Source organism: Mesoplodon bidens, assembly GCF_964165515.1.
Source record: "Mesoplodon bidens genome assembly, contig: HAP1_SCAFFOLD_211, whole genome shotgun sequence".
In the NCBI taxonomy this organism is placed as follows: Eukaryota; Metazoa; Chordata; class Mammalia; order Artiodactyla; family Ziphiidae; genus Mesoplodon; species Mesoplodon bidens.
In genome coordinates this window covers 584,728-606,786 of record NW_027672297.1, presented here as the reverse complement: position 1 = coordinate 606,786, position 22,059 = coordinate 584,728, and the positions used below count along the sequence as shown (strand labels likewise).

Here is a 22,059-nt window from a genome sequence, read left to right as displayed (position 1 = left end):
TCTTGCCTACCTGCCAGAGCCCTCGTGGAATGTCCCCCCAGCGCACGCCACCCCACCCCGACCCACGTGCCCTCTGCCCCTCCCCCACCGCAGAACGGTTCAGCCCGCATTTTCCGGTTTACTTTCAAACGTGTCCCTCGTTGACTTGGATCCCGAGCGTTTGCTGAAGCAGGTCGCTCTCTGGCTCCTGGTCTTGACTTTTCTCATTGAGGCTACCAGGCAGCAGTAGTCCGTGCCCAAGCCTGCAGGATGGCTTCAATAGGAGGTAAGCCTATAGGCTGGGGGTGTGTTCTCAGAGACCCTGCCATCCTCACATCCTTCAGGTTCACACGTTACACTTAACTGTGGGCACACAGTTGGACTGAAGTAGAGGGAGAAGAGAGCACTGGACGCACAAGGACATTTCACCTGGGGAGACTGGGGAGCCTGAAGAAACCTGAGACTGCCCTGGGGAGGAGGGGTCGTTGGAGGTGGATCCAGAGGAATTGCCCTGGCTATGGAGAAAGGATGGCAGCAGACAGTCTGATTCTTTCTAGAAGGGAGACAAGCCACTTTGAAACGTGTGTGTAAGGATGTGTGTGATGTCCTGGTGGTGACACAGGGAGGGTCATGAGGAAAGCCTAGAGCTGTATTGTGTTCCTCAGGCACCTGAAGCTTGCCTCACCATATCTTTCAAAGGGATTTGAACAGGAGCATACTGTATCTCAGGGGGCTGTGGGGAGAGATGGTCTTGGTGAGAAAACTATTCAATGGGGCTGTGTGTGGCCACACCTGCAGTGAAGTGTCCTCTCCGAGAGCTAGGCAGGGGGTTACTCTAACTGCCGCAGCCCACACCTCGTCCACTCCTCCCAGCCCAGAGCTCACTTGTCAGTTCAGGTAACTGTTGCCTTGGATTCAACAGGGGATGGGCAACCATTACGAGTAACTTCAGCCAAGAGAGGGCTCAGGTTCCTGAGTTGCTCTGAATTGTTCTTCCTTTTGTGGAATGGCAGTACTTCAGACCTACTTCATCTTGTCCAGTATCTCATGGTGGACCCTCAGGCTGCCTTGAGAGGAAGAGTTTGTTCCTATTTCAGGTCACTCCTTCATGGACAGGGAACAGATGTGGAGTGGGGTTGTTTCGGGTGGAATGTTTATGAAGCCTGCTTCCTCTTTTAAAGGGGGAAGGAGTGTAGCCCAGGATCAGGAAGATGATCTTCTGTGTTACTATTAAACGTCCTATGACATCTGTTCTGGTGAGTTAGGTGCACCGTGGTGTGTACCTTGTTCTCCTGAACAGGGATGTGTTTCAGACAACTTGATCGCCATGGCATCTGGCTTATGCCTGCATCTCAGATTGTCTCTCCGTTATTGGGAGCTGGAAGGGGAAGGACCACAGGCAGTCTATACTCCCACGACCAATGTAACATGACAATTCCCTGGCCCTTGTTTAATCCTCTGCAGCCATCACTGGCTGTGAAATGACAGAATCTAAGGGACACGTGCCTACTTCTCAGACCACCACAAGCCCCTAGGAACAGAACTCCTGACTGATGACAGTAACTCTGGGCACTGGGGAAGGGGTGGCAGGACCTGGCCCATGTTACGTATCTGCTGTGGGTTGTTCGGAGATGCAGGTGCTTTCTGGGCCAGTGTCATGGGTTTGTATCAGGATTCCATTAGAGATATTTTCCAGCATTTTGTTTTGTTTTGTGAGGCTAGGAAAGAAAGAGGGGATTTATACTGAGCATCAGGAAAAGGAGGACTGAGGAGGAGGTGGGGCCCTAATATTTTACACAGTGCCTGTCCACAAAGGGCCTTTGGGGGCCTAGAACTTACCTTGCAGAAGGCCCCACCTGCTAGTACGCCGGCTGAGGGGCATTTCTCACAGAGCGGATGTCCACACAGCTCCAGGTCTTGGGAGACAGCCTGTGAGGCTTAGGTGCCAGGGTGTGCCTTAGGGAGGCTCTCCAAGTGAGTGCTTGCTGAGGCAATTTCTTCTCGGCAGGCAGGGGTCAGGGAGCTTGGTGGATGGGCGTGGGGTCACCAGTGGAATAATTCTCAACTGGAAGTCAGGGCATGAAAATCACTTGAAGACATTTGCACGCTGCAGTTTCCCTTGTCCAAGAGTCTCTCATCTGTGGAGATTTACACTCTGATGCCGCAGAAAGCCTCAGTCCCACTTGCCCATTCTCCTCCTCCATTCACTCCTTTCCTTTGCCTCAACAGCATCTGCAGTGCTGGGAACGGATGTCACCATGAACCCCGGTGCCTCCTTGTCTACTTTCACGGCAGTGTCCTTTCCTCCACCCATTCCTGGCGCCCAGCACTGGCCACCCTGGGAGCAGCACCTGCCACCTCTCATCACCCCCGCATTCCCTCCTGGCAGCAGCCTGCGGCTGCCAGCTTTCCCCAGGATGCCTTTGGTGGCTAATGGTGGCTGTGGCCCCAGTGCCCCTGGGGCTTGCAACTTCACTGTACAAGTCAGGTCACAAGGGAGGCCAGTGCAGGCCCCCCAGACTCAGACCTTTATCGTTCCTCAGGGCCCCCTCAACTGGAGCGCTCCAGGGGCCCTCAGCGGGAGTGCTGCATGTCCTGCACCCATATTCTTAGCAACCCCTGCGATGGAGACCATTGTGACTGCTCCAGCTGTTGGAGTTACTCAGGCTGGCAAGCGAGGCTGGACCCCAGGCTTTCCTCCTCAAGCTCCACCACCAGCTGCCCAGATGGCCCCTAACATTCGCCCAGTGAACTCTGGGCCATGGCCACATGGCACTTCCAGGGAGGGCAGCCTGGACACCAACCAGCCCTATGCCTCGCAGGAGGACTGCTCTAACCACCAGAGCGTGTACAGTAACTTCCGACGGTGGCAGCGCCTCAAGCCACTGGCCCGGAGACACCTTCCCCAGAGTCCTGATGCAGAAGCTCTTTCCTGCTTTCTCATGTGAGTGAACGCTCAGGGGGTCATGAGCTTATCGGAGCTCTTAGATAAAGAGGAACTGGGGATGGACTCGCAGGTTAGGTTTCTAGGGATACTGGAAGCGAGGTGTGAGGGCGATGTCCACGCCAGGAGAAGGCACACTGTCAGTCATACAGGCGAGCCTGCCAGTCCATGACATCATGACTGAAATGTGCCTTATCTCAACTGACCCCACCCCCCTGTGAGTCTAGCCAGCTTGCTCTTCCATGATTCTCCTGGTAATACGGCCTGAAGACTTGCAGTCAGAGAGGGTCGTGGTGTAAGTTGAGGAGCCAAGGAGTGGATGCCACACTCTCCTGTGCTGACGTCTCCTTTCATACAGCACTTGAGTGTACGTGGCCGGGGGAGGTCACTTCGGAGAAGGGGGAGGAGCGCGGGGCCTAGGAGAGCGCTTCATGCACGCCTCGACTTTGTTGATGTGGAGAATTCCACTAGGAACAGGGTGATGGTAGAGCTCTCCTAAGGGCATGGGCTCTCTCCCACTAGAGTTGTGAGCCTGGCAGGCATTTCCATCCTAAACCTGCGGTCCCTCGTAAAAAGGGGACAATCACACTTCACCTTCAGAGGACCGTGCAGAAGACTCCTTGGGCTAATCTATGAAGTGTGAGCAGATTGCCTGGCACATGCCACGCCTCATTGATGATGGTGATTTTTATTATGAAAAGGCAGCCTTGAAGAGGAAAAGAGCTCCCCAAGGCACAGTGTCCCAGCTCTAGCCTGGGAGTGGATGGTCATCCTCGAGTGAGTGTGAGGCGGTGACAGCCGTAGCCGGGAAGCCTTGTCTCTGCTCTCCCAGACACCTGCCTCTCACTCTCCTGTTGCTCAGTCATGCTGTGTTGAGTGATGTGTGGTCCACATTGGTGGGTGGGGTCAGGCAGGTGGGGGCTGGGCTGGGCACAGAGACTAACCCCGAGTGCTTACAGCCCAGCGCTTCGATCCCTGGCCCGCCTGAAGCCCACCATGACACTGGAGGAGGGACTGTGCAGGGCCGTGCAGGAATGGCAGCACATTAGCAACTCTGACCGGATGATCTACTACGAGATGGCGCAAAAGTGAGTCAGCGTCCTGGGCCCAGGGGCTGCGTGGAGGGTGAGGCGAGTGGGTGAGGGCAGGGTCTGGCCGTGGGGGTGCTCATCAGAGAGGACAAAGGAGAAGGGCTGTCGCTCGGAACAGGGGGCCCGCAGCCCAGAGGCCCTACAGTCCTCCAGAAACCCCTCCCTCACCTTGAGAGTTTGGGTCTTCTGTCCTTCCTCCACCACGAGCTCTGCCCTCCCCTGAGTTTGACCTACCCTTGCCCTCACATGAAGGTCTCAGGACGGGGCAGGGTGAAGCTGTGAGTCCAGTAGGGGTCCAACTCCGGCCATATGGGCTGGGCTGGGGAAAGAGCTCCACCCGCCAGCCTGCTGCTTCCTTAGTGGTGGCTGGCTGGCGGCCACTGACATAGATTTGGGACCCCCTCTCCTCACAAAAAGTGGCCTGAGTGGGTACCCTGGCATCCCTCAAGAGGCTGGGGAAGCCAGCTGTCATCAGCCCAAGGGTCTCTGGCCCTTCCAGTGTTTGCTCCACGGTAATCCCCTTGGCTTAAGAAACAAAACCAAACAAACAAGCACCTCTCAGAGGAAAGGAAGGCCTGTCCTCTAAGCTCAGCATCCACATCGTCCAGCCTCTCCTGAGCCCTGTCTCCAGGTCTACGTTCCAGAACTCTCAGTCCCAACCCAGGGTCCTGGATTTGGGCAAGGACCCCTGTGGGGAACACATGCCTGTTCCAGCCTCTGGCTGTCAGCCCTTCATGTGGCTCTGGATGGGGGGCATGGGGAGGGTGCCCCCTGGGTCAGCCACGTGTCCCGTTGACCTGGTTCAATGCAGCGACCTGGCTCTATGCTGTTGAATGCTCTCCAGTGCTGGTGAGGCAGGAAGGGTCCCAGATCTTGTATCAGTTCCAGGAGCAGCTCTCTGCTGTGGACAGCACCTCACAGGGCCTTGACAGCCCCAAGGCACATCCTCTCCCAATCCCTCATTCTTGGCTGCCTTTGTTGGGCTCCAGAACCCAGGCCATTTTCTCAGGGTGGCCTGTGCCTCTGTCACACCCCAGGTTCATGCAATTTGAGGCAGAGGAGGAGATGCAGATCCAGCAGTTGCGGTGGATGCAGTGCGCGCAGGGCCTGCCTCCTCCAGCCCCACCGAAGCTGGATCCTCGGGGGCCCCCAGCCCCGAAAGTGGGCCTTCAGCCGGCCACCCAGGTTCCCACTGGAGTTGAACGCACAGGTAACAGGGGCCCAGGGTTGGCCACTCTTCCCATGTGGATCATTTTCCTTCAAGACAGGGGCATTGGTCTTTCAAGCAAAACAGCCACCGAGGCGGGGGGTGGGGGGTGGGGTCTCAGATGCCCTTTGTTACTACGGGGTATTGACTTGGTCAATCTTGTAACTTCTCTCACGCCTCCCTGTCAAAGGACTGCACACAAAGTCTGCCTAAGAAGTGGGCTTGATGGGGACACCCCTGGAAAATTGGAGGTTCCCCACTTCCTTATATGTGACTCTCTTAGATGCCCCCTTACCTCCCCCCTCCAACTGTGCATGAAGCTCCATGTGGTCCTGACCCCCCCACACCCACATCAATGTCCCCCAACAGTGCCCTCACCAGCGTGCGCTCGGTGGTCAGGAGGTGGACCGGGAGCCCCTCACCTTCCTTCCCTTCCTCCTGCTCTGCCGCAGCCTGTGCTCCCAGGATGTCCGGCCCCAGGGCCCAGCCCTCCCGCCCGAAGCCACACGGGTCCCAGCGACCCCCGGAGCCCAAGGCACCCGAGGACATTCCACCTGAGGCTGTGAGGGAGTATATGGACATCATGGAGGCGCTGGTGGGGCCCGTCCACTCAGCCACAGGCGACTCAGATGCAGAATGGGGAGAGGACGGAAATGAGCTGCAGCAGGAAGAGGACGGCACCTACTCGGACCCGGATCTCTTAAGCTATATCGACAAGCTGTGTTCCCAGGAGGACTTTGTCACCAAAGTAGGCTAGGCCTGGAGACTGGGGTCTGCAAGATGCCAGGGCATGGAACTCTCAGCACCCAAGATCTGGGTTCTGCTCAGGCCGTTGGGACTTAAGCTCAGCTCCTTGTTCCTGAGCCTGGTGTTAGGGGAGGTTTACGCAGATGTTTGTGTGTATATGTTTGTGTCTATCTGTGTGTATGCCTTTGTGTCTGTGTTTGTGCCTCTGTATATGTGCTCTTTTGTGTGTGACTGTGTATGTGCATGTTTGCGTGTGTGTATGTGTGTGTGTGTGTGCGCGCTGACCATCCCCGCCTTGTGGAGGAGAGTGGGGTGGGTCTCTGCTTTTCACTTTCCCTCCTGGCCTTCTTGTCTCACAGGCCACTCCTGGCCAAGGATGCTCACAGCCTCTTCTTTCTGTTCTAGGTGGAGGCAGTCATTCACCCTGGATTCCTGGCAGATTTGCTTTCCCCAGACCCACAGCTGGATCTCTTGGCCCTAGAGAAGGAGCTGGAGCAGGAGGAAGGGCTCACCCCCGAAGAAGTGAGACAGGGGAGGGAGAGGGACACTCAGGGAGCCAGGGGACCCCACGGGAGGGGGACCCCAGGTGATCCAGGGGACAGGGGAATCCAGATGACCCAGGGGAGCCAGAGGAGGGAGGGATCCCCGGTAGAACAGGGGACACAAGGGACACTCAGGAAGACCAGGGCACAGAGGGACCCCAGTGAACAGGGGAGAGGTAGGGCCCCAGAACAGGAGGGCCACATAGCGCTGTCCATCCCTCCCCTGCCTGGGACACCTGGCATGGGGAAGGGCCCGTTCTGGGGTGGGTGCAGTGCAGGGTGAAAGGAAGGAGAGGATAGGGAGCCGGGAGGGGAGGGAAGGTCACAAAGCTGGGAATCAGTTGCAGGAGAATGGCCGGACTGCCACAGTGTCTGTATTTGGATTCGAGTCCTGGGGTCGCCCATCCCCTCCTCCCCCACAGGGCCATTGTCCCACTGCCCAGTGCTCCTCCTCTCACACGTGTGTGTGGAGCCGTCACTGTCCTCCTCCCTCCTACCAGCTGGTGCAGAAACGACTCCTGGCCTTGAAAGAGGACGACGGTGTGCGGGCAGCCCTGAGTCACAGTGCACCCGGAATGGCCTCAAGTCCTTCTGAGTCCGACGCCGGCCAAGGTGCCCAGAGGCACGACCAAGACCCCCATCTAGGGGTCAGTGATGAAGCCTGCCCACCAGAGATTGATTCTCAGGCTCTTCATAGGCTCATGCAAACAGACACTGCCCTGTGCAGGCCCGAAGTCTTTGTTCCCTCTGGAGGACGTCAGGAGTTCTCTATATTCCGGCCCGTACGGCTCTCCCCTCCCCAGGGTCAAAGGCGCACCGGCCCTCTACTGAGATCCAGGGATGCGTCTGTTCTCAGAAAGGCCTCTCCTCTTCGGGAGGCCCGAGTGCCCAGGGACGGGTCCAGTGAGAACGAGGAGGTGCTCCAAAGCGTCTTCATCATAGACTCTCAGCATATACTGGTGCCTTTCGGGATGTCCCTCAGTCCTGCGCATGTCTCAGCCCTGGCTTCCTCTGGAGGTTGGGGGGCCCAGAGTGCTCCCCAGTCCCCCTCCTCTCAGAGAAGAGGCCTCAGCCCAGCTCCACCAGCCGCTCCCAAGTCGAGGAAGCGGGCTCTGTGTGGACACCCAGCCGCTGCTGAGAAGCTGCCCATCCCCGGGGCTGGCCTCGGCGTCTCTGGGAGGCCAGCCTTGGCTCTGGGGCTGGCTCGCCCCTCACAGCTGAGAAAGAGAAAGCGTGACCCGTTTGACACAAAGAAGCGTGGGAAGAGGAGGAAGAAGCACTGCAGCCAGTAGGGTTCAGCTGGGCCGGCCCTCCAGGGCGAGGCCCCAGGGCAGCCCCCTGGGGAGCCTAGGGGCTCCTCCTCCTCCTCCCAGTGCTGATCCTGGATGATGTGGGGGGAAGGGAGCGGGGCAGGACCACCAGGGTGGGGAGGGGGAGCGGGATTGTGGGGGGGTTAGGGAGGTGGGGGAGGTGGGTGTGGCCAGGTGTGGGTGGGAGCAGGACCTTTGGAGTGATGTATGTAAATTGTGAACAAAGATCGTTTTCATGGGAAATGCTCTCAGGCCACTGTCATCTTGTTGGTGTTGAGCTGCTCCACAGAGAGCGATCCTGAGAGGAAGGAAGGATGAGGGAGGTCACAGGAGCTCTGGGTCTACAGGTGGCCACACCTTTCCTCCACATAGACAAGGACTCCTCAGGCTGCCCCTGGGAACGCACAGCTCTCACTTTCCCCAGGGACCCCCTCATCAGCCCCTTCTCTAACGCCTGCTTGGCTAGGGCCCTTCTGGGGCATCTGTACCGTCTTCTGCATCCCTGAACCTTCTGGGGAGGCAGAGCTGCTCTTGTGCCTTTCAGCCCTCTGGACACTCACCAGTTTCTAGGATGGAGCCTGGAGACGGCCCTTGTCATTATGGAGCTTCTCTCTGCTTTCCTCATGTGGCCAGACGACGGCGCTGGGATGACCCTCCGCTCATCCAGGGTTTCCTGTGTGGGTGGCCTGACCAGAGAAGAAAAGTCTTGGCCATGGGGACGGGACTGTCTGCCTCATCGTAGCAGGAGCATCCTCTAGTTCCACTGGGATTATTGCAATGTGGAGAGTGGTGGAGGCAGCTACCTCTTCATCCCAATGAGGATGCAACAAGGGGAATGGGTGTGGGGAGATTCATGGGGCACCCGTTAAAGGTGTGTATAAGGGAAAGGACAGTCGGGCCCCTTTGTAGAACTTGTGGGATCTCTGTGCAGCAGCATCTCGTTCAACTGAGGGAGGAGGACCCATGTGGCTGTGGCCGTGGGGACTGGCGTCCGGGGCCTCCGGGTCTGCAAAGACACCCCAGAGCTACTGTCCCTTCCCTTTGCACCCATGGCTGGACGTGTGTGTGCACTGGTATCAACACTGGTTTGTATCCCCATAGGAAACAGGTCCTCCTAACAAACTATGACCACGTTTCACAAGAACAGCTTGCTCACAGGGGCGGCAGGGGGTGGGAGAGGTGTCTGTGGCCCCAGATCTGAGTGGGAGCTGGGATCCATGCTGAGGAGTGTGGAGGCCTCCGTCACCGTCCTGTGGGTGTCGGCAGAGGCTTCGAATCATCAGAGCAGGGGAAATGACCCCCTCATTAGAGTGAGATGAGCAAACAATGAGGGGCAGGGGGTAGACCCCTGCTGTCTCCCAGAAGTGCCTCCCCTCCCAGTCCGCTTAGCCTCTGTCACAGCCTGTGCTGGCCCACCTCTGAAGCCCCTTCCTCCTAAAGCACTGAGATGCTCTGATCTTTTATGGACCTGCCCTGGGCCTCACCCCCCCTTCCCTGCTGGCCAAAGGCTCTTCTCCTGCTTCCGACTTCTGATTCCTTCCCCAGGACCCAGGCAGGTGTTAGGACAACAGAGATTCCCTGAACATGACCCCTACACCACCAGCATGCAAAACTGGGGCCGCAGGCTTCCACAGGTGGCATGACTCTCTGCTGGACCCTGCAAAGAGCTTGGAGAAGAAAGGGGCTCATGTCTCTCCACCTCCACAGAATCTGTAGGTCAGCCTCACAGGTCCCCCTCTGTCCAGGTGGGCAGCACATATGTGCTCCCAGCCCTCCTTGACCCTTTGTGAAAGAAAGTTTTTGCAGCTTAGTAGTCTGATATTAGGCAAGGTGTCTCAGGGCTTGTTCCTTTTGAAGCCCTACAGGAGAATCTGTTTCCTCTCCCTTTCTGTCTTCTAGAGGCTGCCTGCATTCCTTGGAATTAGTCCCTTCTTCCATCTTCAAAGTGCATCACTTTAATCTCTGCTTCCCTCATCACATGGTCTCTCCAACTCTGACTCTTCCTGTGTCCCTCCTATACAGCTCTTTGTGTTTATATATAGCCCACCCAGAAAATTTAGGATAATCTCTTCATCTCAAGATTTTTTACTTAGTCACAGCTGCAAAGTCCATTTTTCCATACAAGGTAACGTTCACATATTGTCATAGGAGGGGTTAAACACGGACGTTTTGGGGGAACCAGAATTTACCCTACTAGAAGAAATCCACAAGAATACCTACCATCAGAATCCACATGAATAACAGACTATGACCAAGTGGCGTTTATTCCAGGGATGCAAGCCTTGTTCAATGGTAACCACTCACCAGTGTAATCTACCAGATTGAGTCTAAAGAGGAAACACGTACTGTTACACCAGTTAACACAGAACAGACACTGAACGAGATTCAACGCCCCTTCATATTAAAAGTGCTCAGGAAACTAGGAATAGAAGGGCACTACCTCAACCTAATAAAGAGCCTCTACAGAAAACCTACTTCTAACATCACATGAAATGGTGAAAGAATGAATGCTTTTCCCTGAGTTCAAAAACTAGGTTAGAAGGTCCACTCTTATCTTAGTTTTCAACTTAGTACTTTAGATTCTAGTTACTGTAGTACAGCAAGAAAAGGAAAAAAGAGGCATACATATTAGAAAAGAAGAAATATAACTGTCATTCTTTACAGATGACATAATTCTCTACATAGAAAATTCCAAGGAAGGTATAAGTAGACTCATAATAAATTATAATAGCTTGCTTTAGCAGGATCTCAGAATATAAAATCAATACATAAACATTAATACACAACATTGATCATATTTCCATATACTAGTAACAAACTGAACGACTGAAAACCAAAATTTAAAACATATTAAATAGGTTCCAGTTCAAGATGGCAACATAGGAAGATCCTGAACCCACCTCCTCCCACAAACACACCAAAGCTACAGCTACATATGGAAAAATTTCCTCTGAAGAAAACTAAAAGATGGTGGAGCAACCCCTTCACATCAGGAAAACCAGAGGGAAACCACATCAAAACAGGTCGGAAAGGCTGAGACACAATTTTGCCATAAACCCCATCCTTGGTGTGGAGACACACAATTAGGAAGGAACTCAAAACCTGGAGCTTCTTCCTGAGAGGTGAAGGGTATGGACCCCACATTGGGCACTCCAAATTTTAAGGCTGGCACCTGAGAGATAGACCCTCAAAACATCTGACTTTGAAGACCAACAAGCCACATCCCATGAGACCCACAGGGCTGTGGTGAACTCAGGAACAGCTCTTAAAGGGCCTGTGCACAGACTCACCTGTCCCAGGGCCAAGTGTAGAAGCAGCCCTTTGAAAAGCACTCTGACTTTTTGGGAAAGAGACTCACTTCCCAATTTTAAAGCATTAATCTGAGGAACAGGGGCCTGCTGGAATACTCCCCAGGGACAGAGGCTGGCGGGTGCCATCTTCCTGCTCTCTCTTTGCCTTGATAAAACTGAAAGGTGCCATCCTTTTTCCCCTTTTTCCTTTCCTGCAGGTGACAGCTTTGTGCTCCAGCCAGCTGGCTCCTTCTTCCCTGCTCTTCCACTGTCTTGCTATATATATATTTTTTTTTTCTTCTTTTCTTTTTTTTCTTTTCCCTCTTTCCCTTTATTCAAATGGTGTCATCTTTGCACTCTTCCCACCGCCTCACTCAGCCAGTAAGCATCATCTTCACACTTTCCTTCTGATGTGCTCCAGAGAGCCAGAATCTCCAAGACAGGAGATCCCATTTTTGTGGCCTCCACTCAGGGGATGCTCCTTGATCACCTGGCTCTGGAGGCCAGGAGGGATTTCTTTTCTGGGTCCCATGGGACTGTAACAATTGGAGAGACAGTTCTTGGCAGGATACCACCCCCAGGATGTACCACTACACATCAGACTGAGACACAGCCCCAGCCTTTACAAGAAAAAGGCCTATGTGCTAGTAGGGACAAGACTTAAGAGCAGGCTTCAGGTTCAGCACACATCTAGAGGCTATGGATGTGCTCTCGGGGAAGGTAGGCTGGGGGTGCCATCTCTCCACCCTCACTCTGCCTTACTACAGTTCACTGGTATCTCCCAGAATGGAGCTTGTACACTTATCTGAAGCACTGTTTTCTTGTGACTGCTCCCCAGGGAACACCTTCAGATTGCTTGCTTCTGGGGCGCAGCAGGGCTTCCACTTGCAATCTCACAAGACTAAATACATTTGCATTCTTTAAAAGCTGTTACCAAGTTTTCTGGCTTCCTATCAACCTGAATCTAGGTGCTGCCTGAGATCCTCCACTTTGGGTTGCTCATTTGTCTTGGCACACCCTCAACTGCTGGGATGGTGTGCCAGGTCTATTAAAAATAAACTGCTTAGACAATCACAAAGGTTTGAGAGGCAACCAAGAGTAGACGGGGTTAAATGACAAGGTTCATCTGTCACACAGCTCTTCAAGACTGGGAGATGTGGCTATTTCACTTAATGCATAGAAACCAACACAGAGAGTCAAGCAAAATGAAGAAAGGGAGGACTATACTCCAAAAAAAGAACAAAATAAAACCTCAGGAAAAAAATCTTAATGAAATGAACATAAGTAATTTACTTGATAAAGAGTTCAAAGTTATGGTCATAAAAATGCTCACTGAACTCAGAAGGAAAATGGATGAAAACAGTGAGAACTTCAACGAAGAAATAGAAGATATAAGAAAGTTCCAAATAGAAGTCACGGAACTGGAGAATGCAATAACTGAACTTAGAAATACAGTAGATGAAGCACAAGAAAGAATAGGTGAACTCAAAGACAGGTCAGAGGAACTCATCCAATCAGAGAATAAGGAAGAAAAAAGAATGAAAATAATGAATATAGCTTAAGGGATTTATGGCACATCAAATGGAATAAAATTCACCTTATAGGAACTCCAGAAGGAGAAGAGAAAAGGGGGCAGAAAACATTTGTAGAAATAATATCTGAAAACTTTTCCTAACCTGGGGAAAGAAACAGACATCCAGATACAGGAAGCCCAGAGAGCTCCAAAGCAGATCAACCTAAAGAGATCCATACCAACAAATATTAAAATTAAAATGTCAACGTTAAAGATAACAAGGGAATCTTAAAATCACCAAGAGAAATACAACTTGTTATATAACTTGTTATATACAACTTGTTATACAACTTGTTATATAACATCAACCTAAAAAGCTTCTACACAGAAAAATAAACAACAAAATGAAAGGGCAAGCTACAGAATGGGAGAAAATATTTGCAAATCATGTACCTGATAAGGTGTTAATATCCAAAATATATAAGGAACTCATACAATGGCTATATCTGTATCTATATATAGATATATAGATATAGATAGATATAGATTTTCAAACAATTCAATTAAAACTTGGGCAGAAGAACTGAATAAAAAATTTTCCAATGAAGACATCCAGATCACCAACAGGTTCATGAAAAGATGCTCTACATCACTAATCACCAGGGAAATGCAAATCAAAACTACAACGAGATATCACCTCAAAGAGACTAAGAGGTAACAAATGTTGACAAGGATGCAGAAAAGGAAACCCTTGTGCACTGTTGGTGGGAATGTAAATTGGTACAGCCGCTATGGTAAACAATATGGAGTCTCCTCAAAAAATTAAAAAGAAAACTACCATACATTAGCAATCCTGCTTTGGGTATATATATGTCCAAAGAAAATGAAATCACTATTTCAAAGAGATATCTGCACTCGCACGTTCATTGCAGCATTATTCACAATTGCCGAGAGATGGAAACAACCAAAGTGTCCATACATGGATAAATGGATATAGAAGATATGGTAGGTACATAGATGGAATATTATTCAGCCATGAAAAAGAAGAAAATCCTGCCACTTGCAACAACATTTATGGATCCTTGGGGCATTATGATGAGTGAAATAAGTCAGAGAGAGAAAAATAAATACTGTATGATGTAACTAAATTGTAGACTCTAAAACAGCCAAACCCAGAGAAACAGACAATAGAATGGTTGTTGCTAGGGGTTGGGGTTGGGGGAAATGGGGAGATGTTGACCAAAGGGTAAAGTATCCAGTTAGCACATGAATTTCTGGGAATCTAATCTACAGCATGGTGATTGCAGTTAACAGAACTGTATTATATACTTCAAAGTTGCTAAGAGAGATCTTAAATGTTCTCACCAAAAAAAATGGTATTTATGCGAGGTAACGGAGGTGTGTTAACTAGCTCCGCTGTGGTAATCATTTCACAACATGTAACATACCAACAGGTTGTACACCTTAAACTTACACAATGCTATATGTCAATTACATCTCAATAAAGTTAGAAAAAATACAGAAAACAGACTGTTGCATAACATTCAAGCAAAAATACTAGTTTGGGACTGCTTTTTCTTGAATTTAGTCATTGTTCCTTCTTGAATCTGTTTTCTATCACATGATAGCAGACTCATACAGGCAGCTTACTTCTGATCAGGCGCAGCCAAAAAGAAGCAACTGATGGTATATGGAAGTTTAGGGATAAGCTATGAGATTTCTCCCTTTCTTCCTCTACTTTGTGAAGATTCTCCAGCAGCAACTGTGTAACTTCCACGGCTCCAACTCCAATGAGACAGAACTGCTATGGTCTGACATTGATGATCATTTAACCTGGCCCTGGACGCCTTTACAACCTTCTCCTTAACTTTGCCTTTCCAGCATAGGGGTACAAGTAAATTCCTATTCCTACTAATCACTCCATTATCTAGGTGGCCCTTCTTTACTTCTCAGAAGTTTCATCACTGGTGTTCTTAATACCCTGTATTAAATTTATTTGCAAAGACTTGAAACAATTTCTATTTTATTTGTTATGGGCAAATACAGTCTAATAAAATTTCCAAATCTTAAAAAAATTAGAAGACACATGAAATCTCAAAATGGGGAAATGTTAGCCACGTGTAGGAAGAAAATGTACTAATATTATTGGAGGAGAGAATTCAGGAATTGGAAGATAACACTAATGAGTTTGGAAGGTATAAGACTGTGGAGAAGTTTGAATGGTGGGCTTCATGCCACAGGAAATAGGGAGTGATTCAAAGTTCTATAAAGATTGTGCTCACTTCAGCAGCACATATACAAAGTTTTATAAGATTAATCTGAAAGTGGTAGGCAGTTTGGAGTATGTGATGGAGTGATGTCAAAGAAAAATTGCACCAGATGGTTAAACAGGCAAGGAGTACTTTACTCAAGACGATTCTGTAATAGGGGAGAGACACTGAACTCCGTTCTGCTGAAACAAAAGGCATGGAAGTTTTTAGATGCCAGGATGAGCTGTAGGAAAAATAGTAGAGGATGCTGGGGAAGAGGTTGGTCAATATAATTAGACCATCTCTGTTTGCTTTGGCTCTTATCAAAGTTAGGCTCCTATACTCCCCACAGAGACTGGGAACTAGGGGCAATACCTTTCTTGAAGGTTGTATTTCAAAGAGCTGACTCCCAGGTCCTTGAGAAAGACATTTCTGGGTTGGAAAATTATCAAGTGACTAGGAGAAAATTTACATCTCAAAGGGGCAGAGAAAGAATTTATAATTTCAAGCTTCTTAAAGTAAATGTTTTCAGAAAAGGGAGGTTAGGGGCCTATGGTAAAGAAAAATCCTGTCTGAAGTTTAGCCAAACTGAGGGACACATTAAGGCCATCTTGATCAGTAGTTAAAATTAGCATTACCTTCAGGAAGGTTATTTTATAAAGAAAAGCAATGCTTTAGGAACTTTCTCAGAAGAATCAAAAGTAACTGTCTGCTAGTTAGATACAGGTCAGGAATAATGAGAAAGGGCAGTTACAAAGTAAACTCAACTAATGTTCTCTGTGTTGTAGCTTTAATAAAGATGAAATAAGTAGAAAAAAAATAATCCATTGGTACACGGTGAGAGCCAATTGGATGGACTGCCCAATTAGAAATACTTCTTTATTTTCTAGTCATTATCAGTCAAGGATTAACAAACCTACTTTTATTAGATATACTTCTGTCTAGGGATTGAGAAATATCAATTATTTAAACTTAATCACTACTTTATTTCTGTGAGATTTTTAAAAATATACTTTGGGGAAAAGTAATGGAAGAGTGATATAGCACTAAAACATTCAAGTGAATGACATAATAAGATCCTATCTTTCTCAATTTAAGGAGAAAAAAAGGGAGGGCAAAAGAAATGGGCAGAAAGTAAGTTTACCAACCAGTCATTGTGTCAAGTGTTTTCATATATTTATCTAATTTAATACTCACAAAACAATGAGACATAAGGAAGATATTTATCCCATTCCATAGATGAAACTCTATTTACAAAGTAATATATCAACCATTTGTAGAGCTGACCCTTGAATTTAAGGCCTTACGTCTGTGGAAATGCAAGAGCCAAACCCTGCTAATACAAGGTGCTTAGAAGAGGTAGACTTCAGTGAGCAGGAAAATCAGAGCATGCGTGAACTGATGACAAGTTTTGCTGATCTAGCAGCTTTGTGAGATTTGTCTAGATTCAAAGGCCCTTGCTCTACTAAACCATCAAATTAGAGGTGGTCTCCTTCTGAAACAACCAATTTGCAGAGCTATTCAGACTTTGGGTCATGGTATTTTTTCAAGGATTAACTATTATCACTGGCTTTTCAAATTTTAACTTTAGAAAGTCCTTGCTTTTGTTGGAAGCAATGTTACATTTTGATGCAGTTGTTTGCAGGGATGAAACTTGGTCGCCCTCTGGAGGCTATTCTCAGGTCCGACTAGCATACCTTAATTTTGAGAAAGAAGTCAGGTCTTAACAATTTAACAAGTCATTTTAAATGTGTGGAAATTATGTATATACATTATACTTTTTTAGAAGTTACAAAACATTGAGTTCAAATGCTCAAAATATTTTAAAATGCTGAATTAAACGATTTATGGCATAGCATGTTTTGAATTCCTGTTCTCCCTTTGGAAATGGAGATGGTCATCATTCTCCTTTTATCATGCAATATCTATACTGGGACTAAAACCGTTATTTTTTCCTCCCCTATTATAGGAACACATGGGCAATTAGTTCTATAAAATGAATAATAAAACATATGACACAATACTATACACTCAATTACTACCAAGATCTTCCATTTTAAGTTTTAAAAAAAAATCTCTAAATTTCCAATTAAAAAATTTTTTTTTCTTTCTCTCAGAGACAAAACATCAGAGCTTACAAGAACCCTTAATAACAGAATGGCTCAAAGGATAAAAATGTTTTGCTCCCTAGTTCATTCTTGTTCAGTTTTCTTGTAGAAGGTGTATTATACCAGTTAGTGTAAATTATACAAGCAAAGTTCTTGCCATATATTGGTGGCAGCTTTTCTACATAAAGTAAGCAGTTAAGGGGCTTCCCTGGTGGCGCAGTGGTTAAGAATCCACCTGCCAATGCAGGGGACACGGGTTCCAGCCCTGGTTCCCGAAGATCCCACATGCCGCCGAGCAACTAAGCCCATGTGCTGCTACTGAGCCTGCGCTCTAGAGTCCGTGTGCCACAACTATTGAGCCTGCGCTCTAGAGCCCATGCGCCACAACTACTGAAGCCCGCACACCTAGAGCCCATGCTCCGCAACGAGAAGCCACCGTGATGAGAAGCCCGCACACTGCAACAAAGAGTAGCCCCCACTCTCCGCAACTAGAGAAAGCTCGCGTGCAGCAACGAAGACCCAACACAGAGCCAAAAATAATAAATAAATAATTTTTTTTTAAAAAAGTAAGCAGTTATGAGCTGCTATAAACCTACTGTTTCTTTACTTGATTTAAATGAATTTAATTCTTTAAATAACTGAGCAAGTAGAGAATTTAGACTCAGCCATTATTAGAGGTACCTTATACAACCAAAGTGGTATAAAAACCCTGTAACATGAAAGTGTTGTGGAGGTCCTTCTGGTCTTCTGAGACCGGGACACCTGTACCTTTATGTCCCATTTATAAATGCTCCTCTATAATGTTTGGGATGCTGAAATATTTGATGAGATAGATACCTCATGCCTATTACATGCCTTCCCTATATCTCTCTCAACTACATCCCTCTAATGAGTTGGTGCAGCTCCAAGGCTCTATCCAGTAACAAGGTAGTGTCAGGCAGTGCTTGTTGTACTCACTGGTTTTTAATCCTCCAACTGCCTTGTAATCTCCTCCTTCACACCTTGAGGCTTAGAAATGGCATATTTCCTGAGGAAGAGGTTTCTAGGGAGTCCTGTATACTTGCTTGAAATGGGGACAGGAGGATGGAGGAACAGAAGGGAAGATATACGGAAGATGAACGGATTTTTTTTAATATAAATTTTTCTGCCATAAAAACTATAGGTACCAAGCAAAGCAATCAGGGAAATATATATTCATGCATTAATTTACCACTTACAACGATGAGTAGATAGAGGACATTAGATAGATTAAGGAAGTATCTAGGAGGTAAAATGGATAAGATTGATAATGGATAGGATATAGTGGCTGATGCGAGAGGTTGAACTCAAGGATTATTGTTAGGTGCCTGGTTTATACAACTGGGTGAATGGTGTCACTACACACTAAGACAAATGAAAATGAAGGAGGAGAGATTCGGCAGTTTAGGGAGACCATGAGTATTTAGCTTTATGTATATTTTAAATGAACAGATTTAGATGTTAATTAGGCAACTGGATTTACAGAATTCAGATTAGAGGTCTCAGGTACACAAATGTCCAAACTTGATGGAGTTGGTAACTGAAGCTGTGTGTTTCTGTGAAATCATATTATGAGTTCCAGAGTGAGAGGACATAATGGCCTAAAACTGAATTTTGAAGAATTTCAACATTTAATGTCTGAGGAGAAGGATACGTACCTGCAAAGAAGATAGAGAATGAACTGCCGCAGAGATGAGAAGAAAACCAGAGGAGTTTTTGGGTCAAGGAAAATCAAGTCTCAAAGACAGAAGCAAATCCTACTTACAGGTCAAGTAACTAGGAGATAAAATTTTCACATCGCATCCATGGATTTGGAAATAGTTTATGAAGTACCTTTTTATTGGAGTAATAAAAGATGGATTCTATTGGGAGTGGGTTGAAGCATGAGAAGGAAGTCATAAAGTGAAGGTATCAAATATAGATAAACATTTTTAAACAGCTTTATGGAGGTATAACTGATGCACAAAAAATGGCACATGCTTAATGTATACTATTTGATGAGTTTGGACATATGCATAAACCCATGAGACAATTAACACAATCAAGGTAATAGACATATCTGTCCCCTCCAAAAGCTTCCTTGTGTCCCATTTTTTCTGTGTGTGGTAAGAACACTTCACATGAAATTGACCCTCTTAACTAATTTTAAGTGCTTAACACTATTGTTAACTATAGACACTATTTGTACAGCAGATTTCTCAAATTTATTCATCTTGTATAACTGAAAATTCATACCTGTTGAACAACAGCTCCCCATTTCTCCCTTTCCCCAGCCCTTGGCAACCAACATTCTATTCTCTGCTTCCATGAGTCTGATTATTTTAGATACCTCATATAAATGGAATTATGCAGTATTTGTCCTTCTGTGACTGGCTTATTTACTTAGCGTATTGTCCTCCAGGTTCATCCCTGTTGCCACAATGGTAGAACCCCCTTCTTCTTTTAAAGTTGAAAATATTCCATTGTAAATATATACTACATGCTTTGAACCATTCATCTGTTGATGAACATTTTGGGAAAAGCTTCTTGACACTGATCTTGGCAATGATTTATTGGCTATGACACCAAAAGCACAGACCACAGAAGCAAAAATAGACAAGTAGAACTACATCAAAATAAAAAGCTCCTGCACAGCAAAGGAAACAACCAACAGAATGGAAAGGTAACCAATGGAATGGGAGAAAATATTTGCAAATCATATATCTGGTAAGGGGTAAATATCCAAAATTTATAAGGAATTCCCACAACTAAGTAGCAAATAAACCAAATAACTCCATCAAGAAATGGGCAAAGAACTTGAATATACATTTTCCAAAGAACACATATGAACGGCCAAAATGTATATGAAAAGGTACTCAGCATCGCTAATCATCAGGGCAATGCAAATCAAAATCACAAAGAGATATCACCTCACACCTGTTAGGATGCTTAGTTTCAAAAATATAAAGGTAACAAGTACTGGGGAGAATATGGAGAAATTGGATCTCTTGTACACTGTTGGTGGGAATACAAAATGGTATATAGTCACTATGGAAAACAGTATGGAGGCTTCTCGAAAAATTAAAAATAGAACTATCATATGATTTAGCAATCCCACTTCTGAATGGATATATGTATATATATATGTGTGTGTGTGTATATATATGTATAAGAGAACTGAAATCAGGATCTCAAAAAGATTGCACTCTCATGTTCATTGAAGCATTATTCACAATTGCCAAGATACAGAAAAACATTTTCAAGAATTATCTTAAAAACTGTGCCTTTGAAGAAGAGATAGTGTGGTAATTAGTAACAGAAGTCAGGTGGAGAAAGGTGAGTTTGCTTTTGCTTTTCTTTTTTGCTTTACTCTTCTTTATTATTTTTCCCAATTTGGAAGATTTTAGAATGTTTAAAAAAGATAGTGGAGGGCTTCCCTGGTGGCGCAGTGGTTGAGAGTCTGCCTGCCGATGCAGGGGACACGGGTTCGTGCCCCGGTCTGGGAAGATCCCACATGCCGCGGAGCAGCTGGGCCCGTGAGCCATGGCTGTTGAGCCTGTGCGTCCGGAGCCTGTGCTCCGCAACGGGAGAGGCCACAACAGTGAGAGGCCCATGTAACGCAAAAAAAAAAAAAAAAAGATAGTGGAAAAGATCCAGATTAGAGAAGGTATTGAACAAAATAAGGATCCTTAGAGAGTGCAAGGTGATGCAATCCAAATCAGGAGTAAGGGAATTGGGTTTAGTAGGAATAGAGCTTCTGTTCTGTTAAATTACCAAAGGAGATAAAGATGGTAGCAGATGTAGTAACTCTATTATGTTAATTAACAGGAAAGTTCTAATGTTTTTTCTTTTCTTTTCTGTGAATTAAGAGATTATCTCCTGATATTATAGCAAATGGTGGGGACATGCCATTTAAGAATAGTGCAATAGCTGAATCACTTTGTTATACAGCAGAAACTAACACAACATTGTCACGCAATCATACTCCAATAGAGATTAAAAAAAAAAAAAGAATAGTGCAGAAAGAGAGAACAAAGTGTAAAGAGTGGGAAATGATGGATCCAGATTAATGTAGCAGAATTAAAGGGCAATATTAAAGGAACTTTTAGGTTAGTTATCATGAATTTATAAAGGAAACAATCTAAACTATTATACACTTTACTTGGGAAGACTTTGAAAGCTGGAGATCAAGAAAACAGAAAGCAATGGTTTGGGTTGATCCAGCATAATTAAAAGACACTGGAACAGGGCTAGGGACAAACACACTAGTAGATAATGGACATTGGAATGTAAGAGAGTAAGGGGAGATACAAAGGTAGTATCAGGAGAAAGCAAGGGAGTAAACAGACTTGCGTCAAAGTACTATCATAGTGGTGGGGTATTTGAACAAGTGAACTGGAATGTGAGAAGTTACTGTAAAGGGATGGCATATTTGTGTGAATAATTTTTAAAGACTATTTCTCTTTTTCCAGCTCTGATTTTTATTTTAGAGGACTGACTCCTGAAAACTCGGTTTCCCAGGATTCACTGACAACTAGCTTCCAATTAATTTTGAGTAAAGGAAGGACTGGTGAGAGTTTGGAGGAAGGGGATAGGGGAGAACCCAGAATGCCCTCTTTCTTTGAGTTGTACATACAACTGAGGCTTCGTCTCCCTCATGCGTCCAATTCCTGCTCAAGGGCTTCTCCCTCCATGTTCCCAGCACCCACCAGCAGTCTCTACATTCATTCCAGTTCTGCTTAGGGGATTCAGTCTTTCCAAACTCTAGGTTGCCTTCCTATTTCATTTGACTCCAGCTTTTATAACTTTTGAAACAAGCTCCTTTTATTAAAATCTACTTTCTAAACTTCCTGAAGCAGATTTCCTGTCCTGCATGAGTAATCCCAGGAAAAAGATGCTCAAGATGGGACTCTGGAATAAGGTTTTGAGCTTGAATGTAGTAGTGACTCCATTGCCAATGCAAAGACAAGTGCTTCTTCCGAGTAGTGGAAGCAATAAATAAATTACCAGCAATATTTGCTTTGAACATATTGCCAGTTGAAGACAATACTTTTACATCTCAAGCAGCAGCTGATTTTGTCT

The 22,059-nt window shown here is 46.8% G+C and overlaps 1 protein-coding gene and 1 pseudogene across 2 annotated transcripts in view; one reads left to right on the top strand and one right to left on the bottom strand.

The window, feature by feature from the left end:
• LOC308610386 (centrosomal protein of 78 kDa-like) overlaps nt 1–22,059 on the bottom strand; it is a 312,551-nt pseudogene that overhangs the window by 176,681 nt on the left and 113,811 nt on the right. The gene's annotated exons all lie outside the window — the stretch shown is intronic.
• LOC308610372 (NUT family member 2G-like) lies at nt 1,819–7,856 on the top strand. The gene is made up of 3 exons (XM_081259532.1): nt 1,819–2,918; nt 6,389–6,490; nt 7,011–7,856. The coding sequence occupies exons 1-3, from the start codon at nt 2,238–2,240 to the stop codon at nt 7,800–7,802; spliced, it is 1,575 nt and encodes a 524-aa protein (XP_081115658.1). The 5' UTR covers nt 1,819–2,237; the 3' UTR covers nt 7,803–7,856.